General features: G+C 58.3%; 1 protein-coding gene across 1 annotated transcript; it reads left to right on the top strand.

Moving 5' to 3' along the window:
• The first annotated feature begins 3,359 nt into the window (after positions 1–3,359).
• Positions 3,360–25,070, top strand: ASIC4 (acid sensing ion channel subunit family member 4). The gene is made up of 10 exons (XM_037849638.1): positions 3,360–3,956; positions 19,366–19,510; positions 19,593–19,720; positions 19,898–20,060; positions 20,565–20,621; positions 22,457–22,610; positions 23,752–23,843; positions 23,928–24,007; positions 24,341–24,445; positions 24,641–25,070. The coding sequence occupies exons 1-10, from the start codon at positions 3,375–3,377 to the stop codon at positions 24,752–24,754; spliced, it is 1,620 nt and encodes a 539-aa protein (XP_037705566.1). The 5' UTR covers positions 3,360–3,374; the 3' UTR covers positions 24,755–25,070.
• Positions 25,071–25,117: the final 47 nt, after the last annotated feature.

The raw sequence follows: 25,117 nt of genomic DNA on the forward strand, positions 1-25,117 counted from the left end.
CAGCCGCACTGCCCTCCTGTCACCCTCTTCACCCCCTCTGCCCCCTTTACCCATGCCCTGCTTTGTCAGGCTGTAAAGACGCCCCCCTACCCTCTGCCTGTTGTCCAGCTGCCATTCCCTTTCTCACTGTCAGGAAGCCAGCTGGACTCATCCCCTGCGGGGTGGGGTGGGTGGTAAATTGGACTGTGAACAAATCTGGGGAATGGGGACAACTGGAGGGCAGAGGAACCCCGGCTGAAGCTTCACATCCTGACCCTGTGGGATGTGCACACCACCCACCCACCCCCAGCCCCTCACTCTCAGCCCCAGGAGCTCTAACAGCCCCTGCTCCACTTTGCCCACACCCAGCCCTGCTCCTGGCCAGCCACACTCGACCCTCGTGCTTCACTGCGAGGGGCAGCTGGTCCCCTGGGAGCGGGTAGGGGAGGCAGGGAGGGGATGGGGGAGCTTGGGCGCAGGGCTGGGGGTGGGGAAGAAGCTGGGCCAGGCCCCAGGGACCAGCTGGGCAATGAGCCGGGGAAGCAGCCGGGAGGCTAAATGAGGGAGATTATCACCCAACTGCAGCCGGGCAAAGAGGGAGGCAGGCAGGGAAGCGGGGAGAGGGAGAGAGAGGGGACGGGGGCCAGAGCTGAAGGGGGTGTGGAGGGCCCAGGAGGGGGCCAGAAGAGGCTGAAGAGGACTGGGGGGAAAGGGCAAGCCATGGGGCAGGAAGGATGGGGGAGCCTCCCACTGAGCATAACCAGATTCTGGGAGGTCTGGGAGACTGGGTGATGGGGACATGGAGACAATTGGAGACAGCTGGCTGTGGGGCAGTGGTGGGTGTGTGTGCAGCTAACTGCTGCTCCACTTCCCTGTTTCCCAGCGGCCCGGCACTCCCCTTGTGCCCCCCACCCCTGCTCCCTTCATGTACGGTTACAACTCAACTTCATTTCTTCCAGAAGTTGAAGGCTTCCTGCCAGCCTCTCAGGAGGAAGGAAGGTGTGATTTGGGCTCATGATGGAGGCCAGTATGTGGGGGGACAGTATGACCCTGAGATCTCAGTGGCTGGCAGAAAATTCAGGGGCTTGTGCAGAGTCCAGGGCAGCAATGAATGCTGAGGAGAGCTTGGGGGCAGCGCCCCGCTTTCTTGGCAGAGCCCCAGACTGAAGTAACCTTAAAAAAGCAATTAAATCACCTTTTTAAAAAAACCCAGTAAAAAAAAAATCAATACTGGGAGAAAGGGGAAGAAAGAGGGGATGGGGAGGACAGAGACAGGGGAGCACTGCGGGGGTCTGGGAGTCTACTAGAGAGAAGAGAGGAGGGGCCGGGGCTGCCCGGGCAGGGGGCAGAGAGAGGGGGGCTGTGTTTGGTCATTTGGACCCTCAATGCTAACTCAGCAGCTGCTTCCAGTGTCAACCCCACCTTCACATCTGGGATGCCATGATGATGACTCCACGGGGTCTTGTCTTTCCAGCGTGGGGAGCCCGCTGACCAAGGCACATCCAGAGGCTTGTGGGGAAGCCCAGTTCTGGGTCCCTTGGGGAAGTCACTCTGCCGAGAGGCTCTCGACAACCTAGGCAGGGTGCCAAGCCTGACCCAGGCTGGCCGGGTGGGTGGGTGCCGTGCTGGGGTGACCCCAGAAGGGGCCTGACCTGGCCTTGCAGTGCCTCCTTGGAGCCCCTGGGGCCAGGCAGGGGCTGCGGCTGTGGGGCCAGGCCTGACGCAGGGGAGGGGTGGCCGCTGGGCAGCGGCGCCTGGACCTCGGGCTCTAATCCCCAGCAGCTGCCGTTTCCCTCAAATCGATTCCCTTCTCACTTTTTTTTTTCAGCTGCTGGTTCCGCGGCTTGGATCGATGGAGCCGCCTCCCCCGCCCCTCAGAGCTTCCTCTCCCTGCTGCTCATTAGCGCCCCGATTAATCAGCCCCCCTTTTCCTCCAGGGGACAACTGCTTCCTCTCCCGTGAGGGCTCACACTCTCACAGGGCCCCCCCAGAGCACAAGATGCTCCCTCTTGCCACCCCCACCCTGGGGCGCCAATGCATCCCCTCCTGGCCAGCCAACAGGAGCTCCATGTGCCTGTCCTCCCTGCTCCACGAAAAGGCAGCAGCACCCTAGGCTCCATAGGACTGTCCCCCCGCATCTGTTTCTTTAGGATAGCTCCCTCCCATTAAAGCCCTACTCATCTTCCTACCCCCTCCCTCCAGTGCCCGCATTTGGGCTCCTCCTTTCTCTCCATTCCACAGCCTCTCTCACCACGCCCCACATGTGTGGGGCCCCCCACATCGCGTATCCCCTCTCTGCTCCCTGGCCTGTTCACCCCACAGCCTCTCCAGCCTGACTGTGGCAAGGGATTTGGGGATCATTTGGGGAAGTGAAGGGGCCACGGATGGGCCAGGAGAATGCCCTCTGTTCCTGACACATGAGTGACTGAGATTGGGGTAAGGAGCAAAGTGGGGGAGATGGCAGTCAGCCTCCCAGAGGGGACAGGGGGCTGGTGAGGGTCGAAGTCAAAAGCAAAGCTCTGGGGAAGCGGAGAATCTCGGTGGAGTCAGAGTTGTCCCCTGGTCTGTCTTGCCTGCCCTCCCCTCCCCTCCGTCATTCAAACAAGTGGCTCTCCCAAGGAGTCTGGAAGATGCTGAGAGTGGGGATAGTGAGGTCAGGTGGTGGCTGGATAGTGAGGTCAGGTGGGGCCACGAGGTTGGGGAAGGAAGTCGGCTGACCCTTCACGGGGTGTGGTCCAGAAAAGTGACCAAGAGTGGGGGCAGCCCCCTTCCCTGGGTGGCCTGGAAGTTGGGCTAGGTGGTTGCCCCAGGAGTGGCTAGGGTGTAGCGAGAGTTTGGGGTGGGGAGTGGTGTGGGGCAGCCCAGTGAGGTCTCAGGCAGGGACCAGGGATCCCTGTCCCGGGCTGGGGGCCACCCCCACCCCCCCGACCCGGCTCCTGCCGCCGGAGCCGCTGGTGAAACCCTGTTGACACGTCCTGAATTATTAAGCACGGGGTGGGCTCCGGAGCACATGCTGAGCGGAGCGGCTGGGGCTGCGCGGCGGCGTGGCGGAGCAGCGCTCGCGCCCTCGCTCACTCGCTTGCTCGCAGGGACACACGCAGGGGCTGACAGCTGTGCTGGTGCTGATAAGGGAAGCCACAAGGAGACGATCGAGGAGAGAGACAAGCGGCAGCAGAGACAGCAGCGGCAGAGGCAGCACCAGGGCTGCGGAGCTGCTGGGAGTGGGAGTGACTCCCCCACCTCGGGCCCCCACCCTGTCCCCATCCTCCTCCTGCTTGCCCTGAGTTTAGAAGAGCAGCCGCTGCCACTGCCGCCACTCCGGAGGGCACCGGGGCTGCCGGCCAGGGAGGGACAGGGGCAGGGAGGCTCCGGCCAGTCCCAGCAGCCAGGGACAGATGCCGATTGAGATTGTGTGCAAAATCAAATTTGCTGAGGAGGATGCGAAACCCAAGGAGAAGGAGGCAGGGGATGAGCAGAGTCTCCTGGGGGCTGCGCGGGGGGCAGCGGCGCCCCGGGACCTGGCCACCTTCGCCAGGACCAGCACCCTGCACGGGCTGGGCCGGGCCTGTGGCCCAGGCCCCCGGGGACTGCGCAGAGCCCTCTGGGCCCTGGCCTTGCTCACTTCCCTGGCTGCCTTCCTGTACCAGGCGGCTGGCCTGGCCCGGGGCTACCTCACCCGGCCTCACCTGGTGGCCGTGGACCCCGCTGGCCCGGCTCCCGCCGCAGGCTTCCCGGCTGTCACCCTCTGCAACATCAACCGCTTCCGGCACTCGGCGCTCAGCGACGCTGACATCTTCCACCTGGCCAACCTCACAGGGCTGCCCCCCAAGGACCGGGACGGGCACCGTGCCGCCGGCCTGCGCTACCCGGAGCCTGACATGGTAGACATCCTCAACCGCACTGGCCACCAGCTTGCCGACATGCTCAAGAGCTGCAACTTCAGTGGGCACCACTGCTCCGCTAGCAACTTCTCCGTGGTGAGTCCTGCCAGCTGGTCCGCCTGCCCCGGGGTGGCCAGAGACTAGTGGGGTGGGCGGGGGGTTGCGGGGGGGTGGGGATTGGTGCATGGGGGCATCCTCCACAGGGCTTCCCTTCCTCCCGCCACCAGGGGCTGGCCTCGAGTCTCCCCAGGTCTGGTGTTTCCCTCTGGCTTCCCAGCCATGGAGCCCTGGGCACTCTTAGGAGCTTACCCCATGCTGCTGCTGCTCCTTTTCCGGGTCCTGCTGCTGTTGAGGGGCCTCGAAGCTGGGCAGCCTGCAGGAAAGGGATGTGCCGTCCCAGGGCCATCCCATTTTTCCCCTTGTTCCCCTTTTCTTCTGTGGCTACTGGATCCCTCTCCCCACAAAGCAGAGGGTAATGGGGGTGGGTGTTTGGGGAGCTCTGCGCGGGAAGGACTCGGGGCCGCCTCTCGGGGAGCCGGCCTGACTGGCAGGCTGGACAGAGAAGATTCTCATGTACACTCGGTGCCACTGTCCCTTCTGTCTCTGGGTCTCTCTCACACACACCCCTTTCACAGGCTCCCTCACACATCCCTCTTTCATGCTGTCCCTCCAGCTTCTCCTGCTTCCCAGGCCCTCCCTCGCTCTCTCTGGTCCCTGCAGCTCCCTTGCCAGCCTCTGCTTCTTACACTGAGAATCACTCATTCACTCTTATGTGCATAACCCACCCTCACTGCTGCCCAGCCCGCACATGCACCCGCGGCTGACTTCTCGGGGACACCATTTCTTGCATGCTCCCTCTCTCACACACACACTCAGCGTCCCTGTCACTACACTCACGTGCACACCTGCACACCCACGTGCCACACACCCAGAGAGCTACTCACTCCCAGCTCCCATCCCCGTTCTTCCTCACTGCCAAGGATAAGGTCGTGCCGTGCATGCCATCCCCTCTCGTGACACCCCGTCCCCATGCAGGGACTGTTGGTGCCATCTCTCACACATGTGTGAGCACAAACACGCATGCTCTGCCCCGAGACTGGAGGGTTGGCCCAGGCTGCTCTGCTGCACACCTCCCCGCAACCAAGGGGCTCAGGGGTGTGTGTGGGGGTGTGTGTGTCTTGTATGCTGTCTGTCTATCTGTCAGCGCCCCATTCACCCACAGTCACAGGGCATCTATTATTCACAGTGCTTGAGATGCCAGTCCCTGGCCCTTGGTTTGCTCCCGCCATGGTGTGTACGTGTGTGTATGTGTGTGTGTTTGCATCCTTGTGACCACTGCCCAGTGCATATGCTGCTGTGGAGTTGACGTGGTGCCCCAGAGATAGGGGACCCCCTCCCCCCGCCCAGCCCCTCACTCAGGTCCTTGCTCACTGGCTGCCTCGGTATCACTGGCAAACATGCCCCCACAAGGCTCCTGGCCCCCAGCGGGCCAGTGGCCTCTGGGCCTCCTGCTATTGGGCTGGGGAAGTTGGGCAGAAAGGAAGGAAAGGACAGGAGGGTGAGGACTGTGCTGGGAGAAGAGTCTGGGGCACTGGCCTGTCATCTTGCCCATATCCCTCTGCTAGGAAAAAAATCACTGTTCCCCCAAACCAGGGCTGAGAGTCCTGGAGGAGGTGGGGTATGAGTGTGACTATGGCCTTTAGGATCCTCGGGGCCCCTCTGTCCTACATCCTCACCCTCCAGGGTGGGGGTGGGGCAGACCAGTCTCAGCAGGTGCTGATGGGGCAGAAATCAATGGGGCTTTTGTGTCCCTGAGTGGGAGCAGGCCCTGGGCAGAGGAAAGGGGAAGGGTGGGCAGGAAAGGGGAAGGGTGATGAAACCTCCGTGGGAGGGAAGGGAAGGAGGAGATGGAGGAAGGGAGCGAGGAAGTAGGGTGAGGGAGGCAGGGGTTTCCTGGAGGATGTGGAAACAGGAATTCCCCTGACCGAAGCTGGTGAGTCACCTCTGAGTCCTGGGGAATGGCTGGATGGGTGAGGGTGGATCTCCCACGAGCCCTTGGGTACCCCGGGAGCTGGAGAGCCAAGGACGGTAGAAGTTGGTGGGTCTCAGCCCTGGGGCTGCAGTAGGATGGTAAGTGGGCGAGGAGAGGCATTGCAAGATCCGGGGCAGGAATTCCCCTTGGGGGACCCTGCTCTCCCACCTGTCCCTAGTCCAGCCTAGTCCTCCTACATTTCAGCCCACACCCCCTTCCCTTTCTGCTGAGTGTAACGCTCCTCGGAGCTGGCGTCCTAGGGCCGAGTGTGCTGCACACTCATTAGGTCTGGAATCGATGGGCTGGGCTGGGCTGGGCTGGGCTGGGGGTCAGTGATCCATGGTGGTGAGGAAGACAGGGTGTGCGAAGGGGGTGAGATTGGAGAAGGAGTGCGGAGACAAAGACATGGGCTCTCTGATGAGGACATGAGGTCCCTGATAGACTCTGTAGTGAGGACATGGAACCTATGACAAGGCCTGGGGGTCTGCAGTGGGGACGTGGGGACATGATCTGGGGAATCTGCCAGCACATCCAGGGACTGCGGCAGGTTTTGGGGAAGGGGCTGCTGTGTGTTTTCTGTTTCTTTCCCCGTTTCCTCCTTCCCACTCCCCACTCAGCTGTGACCTTTCCTCCGGAATCCACGTTAATAAATGTCACATTTTCCAGCCTATTTTTACTCTGGTTAATGTGCCCTCTCCCAGTCTCCTAAGCTGCTGCTCTTGCTTCTGCTACCAGTGCAATCGCTCTCAGCCCCATGCTCCCTAATAGCCCCTCGTTTACTCCAACCCGTCAGTCAATCAATCAGCATGAAGTCCGGAGTGCCTACTATGTGCCAGGCTCCCTGCTAGGTGCTGTGGGAGGGAAGAAAGAAAGCCTGAGTCCCCAGCCCCTGTCCTCAAGCAGCCTCCAGTTTCATGGTGGAGTGGGAACAGGGACACTCACAAGCTCAACCAAGCATGCAAGGGTTAACCAGCCATGCAAGCAGTGCCATAGGGCGCCAGGATTTATTGCCAAACGAGGTGCATGGAGAGTAAGAGCCTGAGTTCAGAGAGAGAGGCCACTCTGGGCTGAAGAGGGCTGGGCGGCTTAAGGGATGAGGCAGGCTGGTTTGGAGAGGAGTGGGGTGAAGAGGGGAGAATGAGAGGGGAGGGCTCCTGAGTGAGGGGGATGCCCTCTCCCCCTCCACTCATCCAGCCCTGTGCCCCTCCACCCAGCTCGCCCAGCTCTTCCTCAGCTTTTCTCTTCCCCTCTCCCCTTCCCCCCAGTCTCATTCTGACCCACTCTCCCCTACACCTCCCACCCCCCCCACCACACAAGCTCTTCCTCCCTCCCCAGTTCCTACCTCCACCTGCGCCCCCACCCCAATGCTCCAAGCCCCACCGAGAAGTTCCAGCTGTGGCTTGCTCTCAGCCTGCCCTCTTACTAGAAGGCAAAAATCCCCCTCTCTCCCTTAGCTTAGTTTCTTTAGCTGTAAAACACAAGGAGGGTTCTGTGATCCGCATCTCCTCCCAGCTGGAGACTGGGAGTTGAGTGGGGTTGGGGGTGGTTCTGGAACCAGACCGTCTGGATTTGAACCTTGATTCTACCCTTTATGCTGGGTGGCCTTGGGAAAGTCTAAAAGCTTCTGTGAGCATTGGCTTCCAAATCCATGAAATAGGACATTAGAACCTAAGCAATTAGGGCTGGTATGAGGGTTAAAAGAGAAGATGGCTGTAAAGGGCTTGGCACCCTGCCTGGCACACAGGTAGGCACTAACAGTGCTCACTGTTATCAAAAATGACGCTGCCCCCACTCCTGACTGTTGTGAATCTGACCATTCTCAGCGCCACCCCCTGCTTTCTGACCCAGCTACTCACCATCACTGGTCTCCCCCCTGTTCACTCTCAGGTCCACGTCCTCCTCTGCCCTCCTAGAGCAGTCCCCTTCTGCCCGACCCACCCGAAGATGCATGCTCGTGTGCACACACACTCTAGATCGGTGCTATCCATTAGTACAATTCTGTGATGATGGAAATACCCTGCAGCTGCACTGTCCAAAATGGTGGTCGCTAGTCCCACGTGGCTGTTGAGCTGGGAACTGTGAGAAATGGAATTTTTAATTTAAATAGCCACATGTGGCTAGTGGCTGCCATATCCGATGGTGCAGCTCTAGACGGTCCTGGGAACAGGTTCAGGCTGCCCGGGTAGGGCAGGGCGAGAAATTACAACCGCAACCAAAGGGTCTAAGTTTTCAGCCGTAGGCTGTGATTGGAACTGGGCTCTTCTGTTCTCTGGGCTAAGGGCCAGGCCCGGGTGGAGCTGAGGATAGGGCCTGTACCTGAGGATGGGGTGGGGGGTAGGGGGTGGGATGGTGGAGGAGGGGGATGTTGGGGTGTCTGGAAACCCCAAGTGAACAGAAACACCTTTCTTCCCAGGTGTAGAACGTGACCTTGGTCATTTCCATTTCGCTAGCTGGGAAATCGAGGCATGGGGGGAGTTGGAGAATGCCTGCTCATGCTCCCCTCCCCGCCCCAGCCCTCCTTCCCCACACACTGGTGACTGCCGTGGCTATTAATCACTCGCCCTGTTCTCTTCCTCTCTACTAATCAGGCACAATTAGACCAGGCCTCTTCCAGCTGGGCAGTCCCCCCACTCCCCCCACTCCCCCCCACCCCCGCCCTCCTCCCTCCTCTCCCAGCCCCACCCCAGCCCCCACCCAGGACGGCTCGGAGGCAAGGGCAGCTGCATGCAAGCTCTTAGCACCCCCAGCCTCCAATCCAGGGCACCTCAGCAATCCCCTTCCTTCCAGCCAGGCTTCCCCCTAAACCCCTTCTCCTCCCTGGCGTGAGCAGGCTGGTATTGAGTCTTTGCCCCCTTTTTGTCGTGGGAAGGGCTACTCCACAGTCCATCCCAATTCCATACCTTTGCCATTGGGGGAGAGGGTCTGAGAGCTTCCCCTTGCCCCCTTAGTTCTCTCTGGGAGGGAGGGGTTTACCCCTGGGGTTGGTCCAGGCCTCCTACTTACCAGACAAGCTTAACTGCATCCAGTCCCCTGTCCCCTCTGGTCCCCACCTTTGGTGGTGTGGACCTTGAGAACATTTAGCTCAGCAACTAGTTCCGGGCTGATCTTGCCTTCAGGAGCCAGGCAGGTCAAGCCAGTGAGGACACACAGTAGAGAAGGATGGGGTCTTTGGAGAACTGGGGATCACTCACCCTGGAAGGGGGCCCGACGGTGCAGGATGCCCAGTGTTGGCAGGTCTTCCTGTTTGTCAAGCCCCAAATCTTGATGATTTTAATAAATTGTTCCTAATTTAAAAAAAAAAAAAACAACTTCGAGGGCTGTCTGCAACTCACAAAGCCCAGATTGCTGTGATGGCCAGAGTTCAGTGCACACGCCCTTCCCACCTCCCGCCCCACCACTGGCTGCAGCCCCTCAGGCCCTCCTGGAGGGGGCGCTCTCCGTCTGGCTGCTTCCTACTCAGCAGTGGTGTCGGTGATGGGGATTTGGCCTGGGAAGGGCAGGGGCTCTTGCCCTTCCCAGCCGCAGGGGGCTGGGCTGCAAGGGCAGTGGGGCGGGCCAGGAGCGCCCCACCCAGCCCCACTCAGCAGCCCTGTGGCCTCTTCATTAATCAGGAATCAGCCCGGAGCTGGGCTCATTATCAGCTCAGCTTCTCCTGGCACTGCCGGAAGATGCTGATTAGCATTTGAAGAAATGGCCCCCACGTTCCTTTCCTGTCCTTTCTCTCTCCCCCCTACTTCACCCCTGCCCTTCAGCTTCTTGGGAGGAATTTGCTCCCTTCTCCTGGCCTCTGCCAGGCCCAGGTGGGGGGCAGAAGGGACCAAGAATGGGAGGCAGGGAGGCCGGAGCATCCCAGGGAGCACCAGGAATGCAGAGCCTCAAGGCCACCCTGGTGGAGGCTCCCGCGTTAGTGGGGTCCTCCTGGGCAGGGCTGGGGTGGGGTGTGGCTGAGGGACCCAGGAGAGATGGAGAGCTGCCCTGGAGGAGGGGGTGAGAGGGCAGCTTCAGCTGGTGAGTTCTCGGTGGGTGTTTCCTCACCCTTCCGGCCCCCAGCCCCCCACCCCCACTCCTTTGGGCAGCTCTGAGAGCTCAGGGGCAGCCGAATGCTGGACCTGGGGCCTGGGGAGAGGAGGCCTGCCTGGGCTTTTGGCAAATCATGGAGGTTTAGGATGTTCCAAGCCAGCGTGACCATTCCAGATGAACGGGGGTGGGAAGGCAGGGGGACAGAGGCCCCGGAGGGTGGAGGCAGGGAGGTTCGGGGTGCTGTGTGTTTTCCAGGAAGGAGGCTGTGTCTGTCTGCGCTTCCTGTCTGGGGGCCCAGGCTGGGGGTCGGCCATGCCGGAAAGCAATCTCACCCCCCACATTTTCATGCCCTTGGGACACCCATTTTGGGTGGGAGAGGGAGCAGTTGCAGAGAGCTAGGCAGAGGCTGCGGCAGCCGAGGCGGCAGGAAGAGTTCAGAGAGGAGCCACCGGATGATTAAGGGGAAATGGAGGATTGATTTAGGAGGAAAGATTAAAGGAGCTAAATCCGTGGCGCTTGGCTCAGCGGTGACTAAGCGTGGACAGGATAATAGCTTACAAATGTGTGAAAGGTGTAAATACCAAACGGGGGGAGGGGAGGCAGCGCGGCCGGCCGGGGCAGCCGGGATGGCAGGGGTGGGCCGCCCCCCCCCAGAGGGCTGGGGACCCCCGGGGCGATTGCCCGGTAGAACCCGCCCCCTTCGCCATGGGGTGTGAGGGAGAGAAACGGGGTGCTGGGGAGCTCCGGGCTCCAAGCTGGGATTCCGTTCCTGTGGTGCGGCTGCCCCGGCCTGGTGCTGACCTGCAGGACTCACTCCCGCCCTGCGGGAGATCTGAGGTCGCGGGTTCAAATCCCGGGGCCTTCGGCACCCAGGCCTTTCCAACTGTTCCCCAGGCCCGCCAGCCACCCCTGGCTCTGCCTCTCTGTCTCCTCGGGACCCTCGCCCGGCTGTCGGGCTCCCGCTCCCCTCGCCCCCTCCCCGGCCGCGGCGGGAGGCGGTGTCTCCCTGCGCGGTGGAAGCCTCTGGCGCTGCTGTGTGCGGAGGTCACTTTGCCGAGGAGCCGGGAGCCGGGGAATGCAAATGAGGCAAACCCGGGGAGGAGAGCGGAGCAGCCCGCGGGAGACGGGAGGGAGGGCGCTCCGGCGCCGTGATGGATGCCTGCCCCGCGGGAGGGCGGAGGGAGGCGGCGAGGGGCGGGAGCCGCTGGGTGCGGCCCTCCGGGTGCGGGCGGGCCAGCCGGGGCCGCCAGGGGGTGTGTGCGCGCGTGTGAGGGTGACGGGGCACCAGAGTGGGCGCCGCAGGGATTCCCGGCGGGCACACACCCACCCGCCGTCCCCACCACCACTCTCTTAGCCTTGTCTCCTGAATTCGCGCGTGGCCGTGGGTGGGCGCTGCACTGTGTAAGCAAAACTCTTTAACTAATAACTTTGCAGCCAGGGGCGGGAATATCAGGGAAGGACTTAGTTACAAATGTAAAATACTCCCTCCTGGAAGACTGACTTTCTAGGATTTAAGGCTGAGTTGGTGGTGCTGCGTGGTGGCCCTTTACCTGGGTCTCGGGCGGCAGTCTTCTCTCCCCTGGGACTGCTCTGCACACCTGGAACCACCAAATTCCCAGCTGTGGCCTTGGCTTGGAGTCGCACAGCCTTAGCCCGCCTCCTACTGTTCGGCCTCCACAGCCCACATATTTACATTTGAACAAGCACCACCATTGTTTCTCCCTAGAACCCCAAGCACTTCCACCTGGAGGAGGAAGTCACCCTGAAAAGCACCTTGGGTGGCTGTGTTGACCGTGGAGTAGGGGAGTGGGGGCTCCCTATGCCCCTAGATGCCCACACTGCTGGGAGGGGACCCCACCCCCTCTGTCTCAGCTGTGGCATGCTCTGATTCCCTTCCTGGGTGGGAAAGTCTGCTTGCTCGGAGAAGCTTTCCCTGACCCTGCTATCCAAATGGAAGCCCTGGCCCACTGTCAGAGGATTTGGCATTTCATCAGGGCACAGGTCACAACTGGTAACCATCAATACATATGCATGAGGGTTGGCACTTAATGTCCTGGGTATAGTTAGTGTAGGGACTTGCTCAACTAGACACCTTGAATGAATGAATGTCTCTGTGGCCAGAGAGCACTCTCCCTGAGGGCAGGTGCTGTGTCTATTTTTTTTGCTGATGGCTCCCCAGCATCAAACAAAATGCCTAACACATGATGCATCCTCAAAGAATAGTATTGTACAAATAGATGTCATGTGAACACACACCATTTCTTGAGGATGTATTGCTTGGAGGTGCTGGGCCAGGTGTGTCTTGCACTGTGGCTAGGAGTACAGGCTCTGGCGCCAGACTGGCCGGTCCCCTGCTCTGCCCCCTCTGTGTGACCCTGGCAGACTCCTTACCCTTGCTGTGCCTCCATTATCTTGTCTGGAAAATGGAGACATTCAGAAGACCTAGAGTCTAGGGCTTTTGTGAGGATTAATGAGTTAATGTATACAAAGTGCCTAGGTCTGTGCTGGCACAGGGGAAGCACTAAATCAACGTTAGCGGTTGCTATTATTTTGGTATCTTATCTCTCTCTTCTTATCACTTCTGAAGAGTGCTTATGATTATTTCCATTTTGCAGATGGAAAAATGGAGATTCAGAAAGGTTAAGTGACTGAACTTAAATCCCACGGGCAGTAAGGGCTGGACCAGGTGGAGCTGCAGGCCTGGGACCTTCTGTGCTGCTTTCCACCCGGTAGGAAAGCCCTGGCCCAGAGTCTCAGGTTCCATTCTGCCAGGGCTCTGTCCTCTAAGAGGCACAGTCTCCCCCAAATTGTAGAGAGAGGCTTTACCACGGTGCACAATGCCTCAAAAAGGTGGCATCACCTGGGCAGGAAGCTCCATTCCCCAAACAGGCTGCCCCTTCTCTTGAGCATCTATGAGACACCACTCTGAATTTGTCTCTAATCCTCACTGCTAACTTTAGAAGGGAGGAATTAGCTGTCGCCTCTTACAGATGAGCAAACAGGCTTGGAGAGGTTAAATCCCACATGCAAAGTCATTTGTCCAAGGTTAGTTAGTGGCAGAGCCAGAATTTGAACCCTGTGCTGCCAGGCTGCAAAAGATGCACTCCTTTCCCATGTCACAGTGCCTGTCTGTATCCCTTCTGAGCACCACATAAACCGCCAACCTGGCCCCAGCTTGGTCCTTATCAATGGGCTCTGCAACACCTTATGATAAGGAAATCTCGGGTCTTTGTCTTCACTTTGCAAAGGCCTTTTTAAGACTTACAACCACCTTGTGAAATAAGTTGGGTAAGAATTTTTCTCCCCACTTGACATGAGGAAACTGAGGCCCAGAAATATTAAGAAATCACTTTACTAACCAAGGTCACAGGGGTGTGATGGAGCTGGAGTTGGGACAGTGTCTACTGGCTCCCAGGGAGGAGGTTAGTAGAGACTGCCAGCGTCCTTGGGGAGGGGGCTGGGTTCTATTTCTGAATTTGCCCCAATTCTCTGTGTGAGCTTGGATATGTGCCTTGCCTTCTTTAGGCTTTTATACAGTGAGGGATTGGATTGAGTGAGCTTGAAGATCTGACCAGCGCTGACATTCCAGTCATTTCGAGTTGGTGTTACTTCTTTCCTCTGGCCCTGGAGAGGGTAGAGAAGGAGGAGGCTTTGAACCTGGACACCCAGGGACCAGGGACCACCCCTGAGTAAAGCCAGGGCCCAGGAGCTGTCCAAGCCTGAGGGTGCTAGTCGCAGTCCAGGGCTGATGAAGATGCAGCCTTCCACTGGCTGGGTCTGGATCCCAGAACACTGCAGGGTTAAGGGGAGTTCATTCCAGGAGCCCTAAGTGAGAGGCCTGGAGGTGGGCTGCATCAGGGGTGAGCTGTTGGAATTTAGGGGGATGGAGCTGCCGTGGAAAGGTAGGATGGGGGGGGGGGGTGCCAGGGTCTTGGCAGGGACAGGATGCCCAGAATGCTCTGGAGATAAAGCCCAGGCTGCAGATTAGCTCTGGGATTAGACCAGCCTCAGCTGCTCCTGCTTCTTATCTCTTGGAGGCCTGGCCCCTCTCTCCCAAGGCTCTGAGCCCTGGCCCTGCTAATTGCTTATGGTTAACCCCATGGACTCCAGGACTGCAGGGAGGATGAGGGGATAGGGAGGGACAGGGGGAAAAGCAAGCAAACCAGTCAGGGAGAGCTTTCCGGGGAAAACGGGAGCTGTAGCTAGAGAGAAGCCACCAGCTTGGAGAAGCAAGCTCTGGACAGACCTCTCCCAACCCCTGAGATCACTATCTCAGGCAGCCAGGAAGGGGGGTGGGGTGGGAGGAGGGCACTGTGGAGACAAGGGACAGAGACTGGACGCTCAGACAAAGGGATGCTCAGAAAGCAAAGCAAAGGGACGGAGAGACAGGGCACAGAGATGGAGAGGAGAGGGGGGCAGCCAGGCCAATGGGAGAGAAAGACAGAGGCAAAGGGGATAGACAGACCAACAGAGGGCAAGGGACAGAGACACAGAGACCGGATGGATAATCAATCAGATGCCAGGGGACAGACAGGTCAGGGGGTAGAGAGGGTCTTGAGAAACATCCCGAGATCAGGGAAGTCTGGGGAGACAGGCAGACCCAGGCTGGATCCAGGCCGACATGGAAAGGGGCAGCCTGGGGAGGTGGCCAGAGAGGGCTAGGCGGACGGCTGTCCAGAGGAACAATTGAGGGCCTGCATGCAGCACAGACATACTTCTATCTGGAAGCTGCCCAGCCTAGACCCAGAGGGCATCTGGGAGGCCATGTGCTTAGGCTAGTGCCAGGAGAGTGGGCCTGGGAGCAAAGGCAGAAGGGAGGGAGGTCCCAGAAGAAGGAGGTGAGGGTCTGAGCTGGGGGGCAGGTCTTTTGGTGAGGACAGAGCTCAGACACAGAGGGGCTGGTGGCAGGTGATCTGGAGATGGCCTCTCCACCCATCAGGGCACTCCCTGGCCTGGGACCTGCCCCTTGCCTGCTGTGGCCGGGCCCTGGACTCTAAACTCATGCCCTCACCCCCTCACCCCCTCCAGGCCAGCCTGTGGAGAGGGAGCAGTGGACTGGCAGTGGGACCTTGTGGCTGAGCGGCCGTGCCGTCTCCATGGAAGAGGCTGTGGGCTGTGCCGCCACCAGAGTTCTGCCACTTAGGAGCTGGTGCTCCACCCGGTGCTGCCTGCCTGGCCCAGGGGCCGTCTCCCGGGCAACACTGTGGTCTGCCCAGCGGTCAGGCCTGACCTGGGCTGTGCGGACAGCCCAGCCCTGCCTGCCAGCTCTCCACTCCCTGCAGAGTAGCCCTCAGCCCTCGTCGCCCTTTGTTGCCCTTTGTCATCCTCACTGTCTACAGCAACCTGGAGGGCAGGGGTGCTGGGTAACACCCCTAGCCTCCTGCAGAGGCAAGTAGTCCCCAGGTGTCAGGTGTCTGTGTGTCTGTGTCATGTCAGGTGTGGTGGCTGCCCCAGCCCCACCCAGGGTCAGAGGCCTACCAGAGTCATTCATCTACCAAGTGTTTTATAAGCACCCACTGTATACAGTGGTCTTGGAAAGATCATGGACATTGGCATCAGGCTCAGTTCTGCTTGAATCTCAGCTGTCATTTACTTGCTGTGTCCCCTTCAGGAAGTTATTTGCCCTCTCTGAGCTTTCGTTACCTTAAGATTAAGTGGAAGCAACAATACCTACCTCCCATGGTTTTCTTGGGAGGCTCAAAGGAGAAATTAGATGGAAAGCACTGAGCACAGGGCCTGGCACAAAGTGGGGGTGTTGGGTAGCGTTTCCTTTGCACTCCTCCCCCCACCTCATCCTTCCTGCAAATTGTGCTGGGCTCTAGGGATGCAAGATGGTAAAACAGGGCTCCTGGCCACAAGGAGCTCACAGTCTCATAGGTGGGGCTGACCTGTGGAGAAACCAGGCCACCAAAGTGGAGCTGGACACCAAGGGGGCGCAAGTGAGCAGCTCACAGTCTGGGGCCCCACGTGGCCCGGTGCCTTGTTTAGCTGCTTAGCTGGAGCCTACACTCAAAACTGGCTGCACCAGCAAGATCTGATTCCAGCATCTCCTTGGCCTGGAGTAGGAAGAGGGTGAGTGCTTTGAGATTTCTGGCAAATACCTATCTATCCCACCACCTGCCTTTCTCACAGCCCTGAGGTGCACCCAACCTACCTCAGGGTAGGTAGGTTGGGTGCACCCAGGAATCTGCACCCAACCTACCTCAGGGTCCCTTCTCTCCTAGTGACATGTCACAGGCACACAGTTCTCGAGTCAGGCTGTCTCGCTGGACTTTTGCCCCTTCACCTAGGGCCTTTATACTCCAAGTGAAGTCCACGCACCTGCAGGTAATTAGAAATGCAGAATCCCGCCAACACACACACACACACACACACACACACACACACACACACACACACCCCTATTAAATCAGAACCTGCACTTCAACATGATCCCCAGGGGTCACTCCTGTTTGACAATCACTAATCTTGGCAAATCAGCCTGACTGAGCCCCAATGTCCTCATCTGTAGTATGGGGAGATAACACCAACCCTGAGTGGTTTTAAGGATTCACTTTGATGTTAGGCATTTAGTGTGCCCACTCCCACCCCACAAATGGACACAGTCACTGGCTGCAGTTGCTGTGTGGCTGGGGTGGAAGGGTGAGCAATGCATTCTCCCCTCGAGCAGGACCATGATGGGGCGGGGAGCTGGGGCAGAGGTGACTGCGATGGGATCCGGGATTGGAACCCAGCTTTTGGTGAAGGTGCAGGGGGAGGAAGGGAGGAACAGGTGAGAAATTGAGAGGCAGCAGATATGGAGAAGAAAGAGTGAGGAAGCTGAAGCAGAGTGGAGTGGAAGGGCAGGAGGACTGGGAGAAAAGAAGGGGGCAGGCAATCCCACACCTCTGACTTGATTCAGGTGGATGAGGTTGAGGCAGGAGCTGGGTCATGGAGTGGGGTTGGCTGGAGGGGGCTGCTGCCAGCAATGGGTGGTGGGAATAGCTGAAGACTTGCCTTTTCACTAGCCGTGTGACCTTAGGCAAGTCACTTTACCTCTCTGAGCTTTGGTTGTCTCAGTATATTAATCAAACTTACCTGATACCAGAGTGGTTGAGTGGATGAAACGGGGCATGCAGTAGATGTTGCCATATTGTATTTTGTAAACTCCAAGGTGCTTGCTGTGCACATGTTTTTGTTTTAGGAATCTGAGGTAGGGTAACTGGGTGGTGGGAGAGCTGGGTGAGAGGATCGAGTGGCGTTGTGGTTCCCCGGAACACTGAAGCACTTGGCATTTAACCCAGCTGGGGATGGGGGACTTAGCCTTGTCCCCCAGCCAACCCTCTCCACCCAGTTCTCAGAACTCCCTTCTATGCTCTCACTCTGAAGATAGGTATTTAGGATATCTTTTCCCTTCAACACTGCTCTGATGCCATTTCTCCCAGCTTCCACCAGTGTGAAAATGTTCCCAAGGAGAGGGGAGAGGAAGTGAGAGAGTGATTGAGTGCACCGACCCCTTGCCCCCAGGGACGGTGCTGCCGGTGATGGGTTTGACCTGGGGTGGGGGGGCTTGCCTCTGTAGGGTGGGGCTGGCAGAGCGACTAGCATTTGCCTCTCCCTCCCCCTCCATCCCATCCCAGCTAAAGCCCCAGACCTGGAGCCGTGGCTCCCATCTCTGGGGCGCCAGCGCCATCTGGTGTCCATGGGGTATAATGCGCCCCAGAAGGATAGGGAGATGGAGAGCTTGGTCCAGCGCAGCGGTAACTGCTTATTAGAGTGTCCCTCGTGCTAGGGGCACCAGACAAGCTCCTGGCTCCTGTGCAACAGACACTCTAGTGGAGAAAGATGCACAGTGAACAAGGAGACGAATGAATGAGATAATCTCTGGTCTCTATAAGGATTTTGAGCAAATCAATGGACATGGCGATGGGTGGGGGGGTGACACTGAACATGTGGGTGTACAGCACCATGTGTCTGAAGAAGTGACGTTAAGCTGAGGCTCGAAAGATGAGCATCTGGCCTTGCTGGGCGGGGGGGGGGGGGGGCATTCCAGGAGCGGGGTCAGCATGATCAAAGGCCCAGAGGAGGAAATTTGTCACAGAGATGGGGGTGGGGTGGAAGGAGAAGTAGGCAAAAGCCGTCTATGTGGAGACTTTCAAGCTGGGAAAGGAGTTTGACTTTTTTTTAAACAGCTTTAAAATTCACCATATAGAATTCACCCATTTAAAGTGTATACTTCATTGGTTTTTAGTATATTCACAGCTGTATGCAACCAGCACCATGGTCAATTTTTGAACATTTTCATCACCCCAAGGAACCAGGTACTTTTTGTCTATCACTTCCTTATCCCTGCATCCTCCCCAGCTCTAAGGAACCACTAATCCACTTTCTGTCATTATGAATTTCCCTATTTTGCACTTCCGTGTGAATGGACTTATGTAATATGTGGACTTTTTTGACTGGCTTCTTTCACCCAGCTTGGTATCTTCAAGGTTCATCCAAGTCGTAGCATGAACCAGCACTTCATTCCTCTTTAAGGCTGAGTGGACATACCACGCTTAGCTTATCCGTTCATCTGTTGATGAGCATGTGGGTGGTTTCCACTTTTTGGCTGTTATGAACAATGCTCCTATGTACAGGTCTTTGTGTGGACATGAGCTTTCATTTCTCCTAGTGTATCCCTAGGAATGGAATTACTGGTTCATATGGTAACTCCATATGTAAATTTTTGAGCACCTGCCAGACTGTTTTCCAAAGCAGCTGCACCTTTTGACATTCCCACCAGTAGCGTATGTGGGTTCCGATTTCTCCACATCCTCACCAACACTTGTTATCACCCGACTTTTTGATTCTAGCCATCCCAGTGGGTGTGAAGGAGTTTGAATTTACACTTAGGGAAATGGGAAGCCGTTGTTGGGTTTTAACAGGCGATTGACTTGATTGGATCCAAGCCCTTTAGAGAGAGCCCTCTGGCTACTGTGTGGAGAATAGGCTGGGGGAAGGGGCAAGAGTGAAATAGGGAGACCAAGTAGGAGGCCACCACCAAGGCCCAGGTGGGAGGTGATGGTGGAATGGAGGCTGGAGACGAAGAGAACATGGATGGATTCTAAATATACTTCAGAAGTAGAATTGTCTGGAACTAGCAGTTGGATCAGATGTGGGGGTGAGGGAGAAGAAGATTTCAAGGATTCTGGCTTGAGAAACTGGGTAGTTGGTGGGGCCCTTGGCTCAGAGGAGACTGGTGGGGGACAAGATTTGGGGATATCATGAGTTCTGTTATTGATATCTTAGGTTGGGTGTCGGTAGAAAAGATGGAGCTCAGGGGAGAGGCTGGGCTCTCTGGGGGTTGCTGGGATGGGGTGTCCAGGTGGGTCTGTGGAGGCCTCTGGGTACCGCAGGTGGGATGGGGTCCCCGGGGTGATCTTAGCCCCTCCTCATCTCCCTGCTCCTCTCTCACGCCCCTCCCCCCACCAGGTCTATACTCGCTATGGGAAGTGTTACACCTTCAATGCCGATCCGCAGAGCCCGCTGCCCAGCCGGGCTGGGGGCATGGGCAGTGGCCTGGAGATCATGCTGGACATCCAGCAGGAGGAGTACCTGCCCATCTGGAGGGAGACAAGTATGCAGGCGGGGCAAGGACAGGGGCCAGCCTGGGGGGCTCCAGCTGGTGGGGTTTCCACAGGTCCCATGTCCCCGTGCAGATGAGACATCATTTGAGGCCGGCATCAGGGTGCAAATCCACAGCCAGGAGGAGCCACCCTACATCCACCAGCTGGGCTTCGGCGTGTCCCCAGGCTTCCAGACTTTTGTGTCCTGCCAGGAACAGCGGGTAAGCGTTTCCCCTTGTGCCCTGGGCTGGGCTCAGGGGCTTGGAGTGGATACTGACCAAACCCGCCCTCCAGAAACTCGCAGCTGCCAGCCCATCTGTGGCCTTTGCTGGGGCCGTGAGCGCTGGAGGGCCAGGTGGGACTCCTGGACATGACCCCATCATGCCCTGCCTCTGCAGCTGACCTATCTGCCCCAGCCCTGGGGCAACTGCCGGGCGGAGAGTGAGCTCTGGGAGCCTGAGCTTCAAGGCTACTCGGCCTACAGCGTGTCTGCCTGCCGGCTGCGCTGTGAGAAGGAGGCGGTGCTTCAGCGCTGCCACTGCCGGATGGTGCACATGCCAGGTTGGCACCCCAACCCCCAGCCAGCCCTCTGTGCCACCTGCAGGGCTTCAGAACCTCCAGGGGAGAGCACTGTTCATGTGCATGGGCAGCTGAATGTGTACAAGCACGTGTGCGTGTCTATACCCATGTGAGTGGGCGTGGAGGTGTGTTTGGGGCTTTATGCATACTTTCATGTGTGCATATGGGAAGGCATGCAAGACTTTGTGTGCATGTCAATATGCATTTGTGCATGGGTGTGCTTGGCTACATCTGTGCTAGTGCATGAGTGGAGGTCATGTACATGTGTTTAAATACATGCATACAAATGTGCATGTGTTTGCAGGCATGTGTGCATGTGTATGTTTTCCTGCTTATCTGCACAAGTGTATAAGCTCATCTGTGTATGTATATGTGCAAACGTGCATTTGTGTGCACGTGCATGAGTGTGTGTGCCCACATATGGGTGTGTGGCAGGAGAGGGGTGAAGGGACCATAGACTCCAGGAATAATCTTCTCTCCTTTCAGGCAATGAGACCATCTGTCCGCCAAACATCTACATCGAGTGTGCTGACCACACACTGGGTCTGTGCTACCTTCTCCCTCCTCTGCCTCTCCATCACCCTCCTCTTCATCTCTCTGTCCACCCTTCCCCTCACTGCCCTGGCTCCTCTCATCCTATTCTCCCCTGGAGGGTTCTTTCTGGGTGTTGAGCCTTATCACAAAGCTCAGGGGTTCTGAGGATCTGGGCTTCTCTAGGTTTGGACATGTGGGTAAGTGGAGGTAGCAGGGGTGGGACAGAGAACCCAGGACTGGGGGTGAAGGGCTAGGCTTCTCGTCTTGCTTTAGCACATGAGCTGGCCCCCTCTGGGGAAGTGAAGTCACTTCTCTCTGGGTCTCAGGGAAAACGCATCGCTGGCTATCAGTGTGGTTAAGGCAAACCCCATCTGTCCATTGGCCTTGCTTGATCTGCCATTCATTCATTCGTTCCTTCATTCCACAGATGTTTCCAGCCTGTGCTGGGTGCTGAGAGCGGGAGCAAGGACCCTGCCCTTGCAGGGCCGTGGACAGGCATCACAGCACAGTGTCCCAAGTGCTGGGATGGGGAAGCACAGGGGCGAGACAAGGCCCCAGGGAGGTGCAAGCAGCCCAAACCTGGGAAGGCAGGAGGATTTCTGGAGAAAGTGACATGTTAGCTGAGAGCTGCAGGGTGCGGAGGTCAGCCAGGGGAAGAGGGAGACGTGTTCTAGGCAGTGGGAACAGCGCGTGCTAAAGACCTTGTGGCCAGAGAGAACGTAATGTGTCTGAGACACTCAAAGGTCAGTGTGGCTGGAAGGCAGAGAGCAGGGGAGGGAGGAAAGAGAGCAGAGGAGGCGCTGGGAAGCCAACAAAGGCTGAAGGCAGGGCAAGGTGCCATCTGATTTGCATTTTAGGAAGAGAACTCCGATTAGATGTGGAGAATGGGCAGGAGGGGCCGTTGCAGTAATCCTGAGGAGATGGGGCAGTAGGGATGGAGTTTGAGATCCTGGGGCTTTAGAATCATATACCCAAACCTTCTCTGTCCCACACACCAAATGCATCAAAGAGATGACTGAAGAGCATTTAATGAAAGAACATATGTGCAAGCAGGAATAATGGTGAGATTCTGCAGAACTGGCAAAACCAGGGAGCCTCTACCCCCCAGGTCTGAAGGGGCAAAGGCAGGAGGCCGGGGAGAGACCCATGGCTGGCCGAGAGGACCGACGGACAGGAGCAGTGGCCGTGAGAAAGGAGGAAGGCAGCCTCTGCCAACCTGCAGCCCAGCAGTGAGGAGCCTGGCATCTCTCCTCTCCCCCTCTGATCCTGCCAGGGCCTCCCGCTGCCTGACCCAACCCAAAGCCAGAGGGCAGGGGGGCCGAGGTGATAATGTGGCAGAGATCAACCTCCTGGAGCACCAAGCAAGGTGGAGGAGAGTGGAGAGTGGATGTGAAGGGGCAAACACACAACCCAGCACACCAAACATGCACATACCACCTGTCCATTTTTTCTTCCATCCATCCATCCATCCATCCATCCATCCATCCATCCATCCATGCCTTCTTTGTGTCTGAGGCCTCTTGTGGTTGATTAGCTCAGGTGGGTGGGCTCTGCCCCTCTTTTGAGCCACGAAGGCCCCCGGCCCCAGGATGATGGAGGGGGTAGGGCAGATGGTTGAGTCCGGGGGTGGGGGGAGTGCTGGGGGGGGTGTTCCACCTACATCTTTCTTGGGGGTCCAGGAAGGAGTCCCCAGCCAGCCTCCTCCAGGTAGTGACAGGGCGGGCCAGTAAAGGCCCTCGATGTGGACACACCTGCCTCAGGCGACCCCTGTGCCTCCTGCCTGCAGCCAGTGGGCCTCTGGCCTGGCCCCGGCCCGCGCTGCATTTGGTGCCTCTGTGTTGCAGACTCCCTGGGTGGGGGCTCCGAGGGCCCGTGTTTCTGCCCTACCCCCTGCAACCTGACCCGCTATGGGAAAGAAATCTCCATGGTCAGGATCCCCAACAGGGGCTCAGCCCGGTACCTGGCGAGGAAGTACAACCGCAACGAGACCTACATACGGTATGCGTGTGCAAGCGTGTGTGTGTGTGCATGCGTGCACATGCGAGGTGGAGACCACCCTCAGAAGGCCTGGAGCACGGTGGAGACCAGGAGAGGGCTGCCCGTTGGTGTATGATGAGATTTCTGGCAAAACTGCCTTCCAAGCCTCTTTTCTTCTAACTGACCCCTGCCCATCTTTCCAACACATCCTGTGTCTCCACCTCCAGGGAAACCCTTCCTGGTCCAAATACCCTTTCTCTGAGCTCCTCAGCACCCTGTAGCTGCATTCACCCCATTATTTTAGAACCCTCTGTTTATGTGTCTTTCTCTCCCCAGCAACCTGGGAGCTGTTAAATGCCTGTGGAGGGGAGGGAGGGGGCTGAGGGAGGGAGCAGGGATGGGCTGGACAGGAACAAGCAGGTGTGTGCAGGCAGAGGCAGGAGGGGCTGCGCTGAGCCTTGGGTCTACACCCTGCAGCCCATCAACACCTGCGGGCTTCTCTCCCTCCTCTGTGCTCTGAGCCTGGACTATCCCCTGTGCACCGCACAAAACCCATGGCACCATTTGTGAATGAGCCCGTGCCCGAGGGTGTGGTACTCTTTCTCAGGCACCAGGGGAGATTCATGGGGGCAGGGGCAGGGGAGGCATGAGCTGGGCCTCTGAGGACCCCGGGGTTGGGTTTGTGAAAGGCAGAGAGATTGAAGGACTGTGCGGTGGTGTGAGACCAGCCTGAGCAGCCAGGAGGCTGAGTGGTGGCAAGCAGAGAAGAAAGCAGTTCGGATCAGATGGGACAGAGGAGCAGATCACTGGCAGCCTTGAAAGTCTGGAAGAGGAAGTTTGGAGTGGACTGTTGGGCAATAGGGAGCCACTGAAGGTCCTAAGGAGGCATAGGGGTGAAGCAAAGTGAAGAGCGCTTGCTTCTTTAAAGGAGGAGGTGGAGGGAAGCCTTCAGGTCCAGAGTTTTGTTTTGCTCTCCCTGGCCCTCTGCTAGCTCTCAAAATACGAAGCCCACAAACATGCCGGGGCTGCCTTCCCTCCCAGCCTTCGGGAGTCTGAGGCTCAGTCACCAGCTTCGGAATCTGCTAGAACTGGGACGCCCCCACCAGCCACGTCCTCAGGAAGTGGGGGTCCCACACAGGTACCCTGCTTCCTGTCTCCACAGGGAGAACTTCCTGGTCCTCGACGTCTTCTTCGAAGCCCTGACCTCGGAAGCCATGGAGCAGCGAGCAGCCTACGGCCTGTCAGCCCTGCTGGGTGAGATGGGCCCCCTGCCCCCCGCTTCCATGGAGGTGGACCAACCCAGCCTGCTCCCTGTGACCCTGCTCTCCTGCTCCCCAGGGGACCTCGGGGGACAGATGGGTCTGTTCATCGGCGCTAGCATCCTCACACTGCTGGAAATCCTCGACTACATCTATGAGGCAAGGGACGGGAGGCCTGGGGGTGGGGGTCACTCGGCTGGGGCGTGGGGGTTGGCGGGAGAAAGAGGTCTGTGGGGAAGGCAGGGCAGGGGAGGCTTCCTGGTCTGAGCTGGACATCTCCAAGTATCCAAGTCAGGCTCAGGGTCCTCTGCCAGGGTCTCCCGACTGGTGGGAAGGCTGTTAAGGCCTGAGGGTTCTGAGGAGTGAGGGAAAGGTCAGGAGGATGGGGGAGACCTAGTACAGGGTTTTGGGGGGCAGCCAGTCCTTTAAGTTGGACCTGGTAAGGCCCTCCTTCTTTTCCAAATTCCTTGAGCCCATTGCCGTTCCCCCAAGGTGTCCTGGGACCGACTGAAGCGGGTGTGGCGTCGTCCCAAGACCCCCCTGCGGACCACTGCTGGGGGCATCTCCACCTTGGGGCTGCAGGAGCTGAAGGAGCAGGTGAGGACCGACCCCGCAGTCTGCAGCCAGCACCCTCTCCCCAGGACTGGACATTCCCATTTCTGAACTAGCTTGTGGAGGTGGCCCCTGGGCTCCCCTGGAGCCTCCATCCCAGGGGACAAGGCAAGGCTGGTTGTATGAGGTGGGGGACACCTTTGGAGTTCTCCCTGCTCCTGCTCCCTCTCCACTTTGCAGAGTCCCTGCCCAAGTCAAGGCTGCGCTGAGGGTGGGGGGGCCAGCAGCCTGCTCCCCAACCACCACCACCCCCTCGGCCCTCCGGGAGGCCTCTTCGAAGACTTCGCGTGCTAGGATGGTGCTGTGGTGCTGTGTCTGAAAGGACCCAGGAGTCTGGGACCCCTCCCCCGACCCCCAACATCATCTTCTCCTGGGACAGAAGACCTGGGGGCAGCCCAAGGCTGAGGGGGAGGGGAGGAGGCGGTGCTTACTGAGAGGGCGGGGACTCAATTCCTGCTCTGGTGCCAGCTGCTTTGCACAAGGGTCCTTCTTGTCCGCAGCCCCCACCACAGGCTGGTGCTTGGGAAGGCTGGAGACTGGGCCTCAGGCCCCCGTGGAGGGGATGGGAAGAAAGGAGAGAGGGCAGTGGAGGAAGGAGCCCACCCAGCAGGGGTGGCAGCCTCTGTACATTTGTATATATATAGGGAGGTTGGGGTG

The sequence above is a fragment of the Choloepus didactylus genome, chromosome 9, assembly GCF_015220235.1.
Source record: "Choloepus didactylus isolate mChoDid1 chromosome 9, mChoDid1.pri, whole genome shotgun sequence".
Lineage (NCBI taxonomy): Eukaryota > Metazoa > Chordata > Mammalia > Pilosa > Megalonychidae > Choloepus > Choloepus didactylus.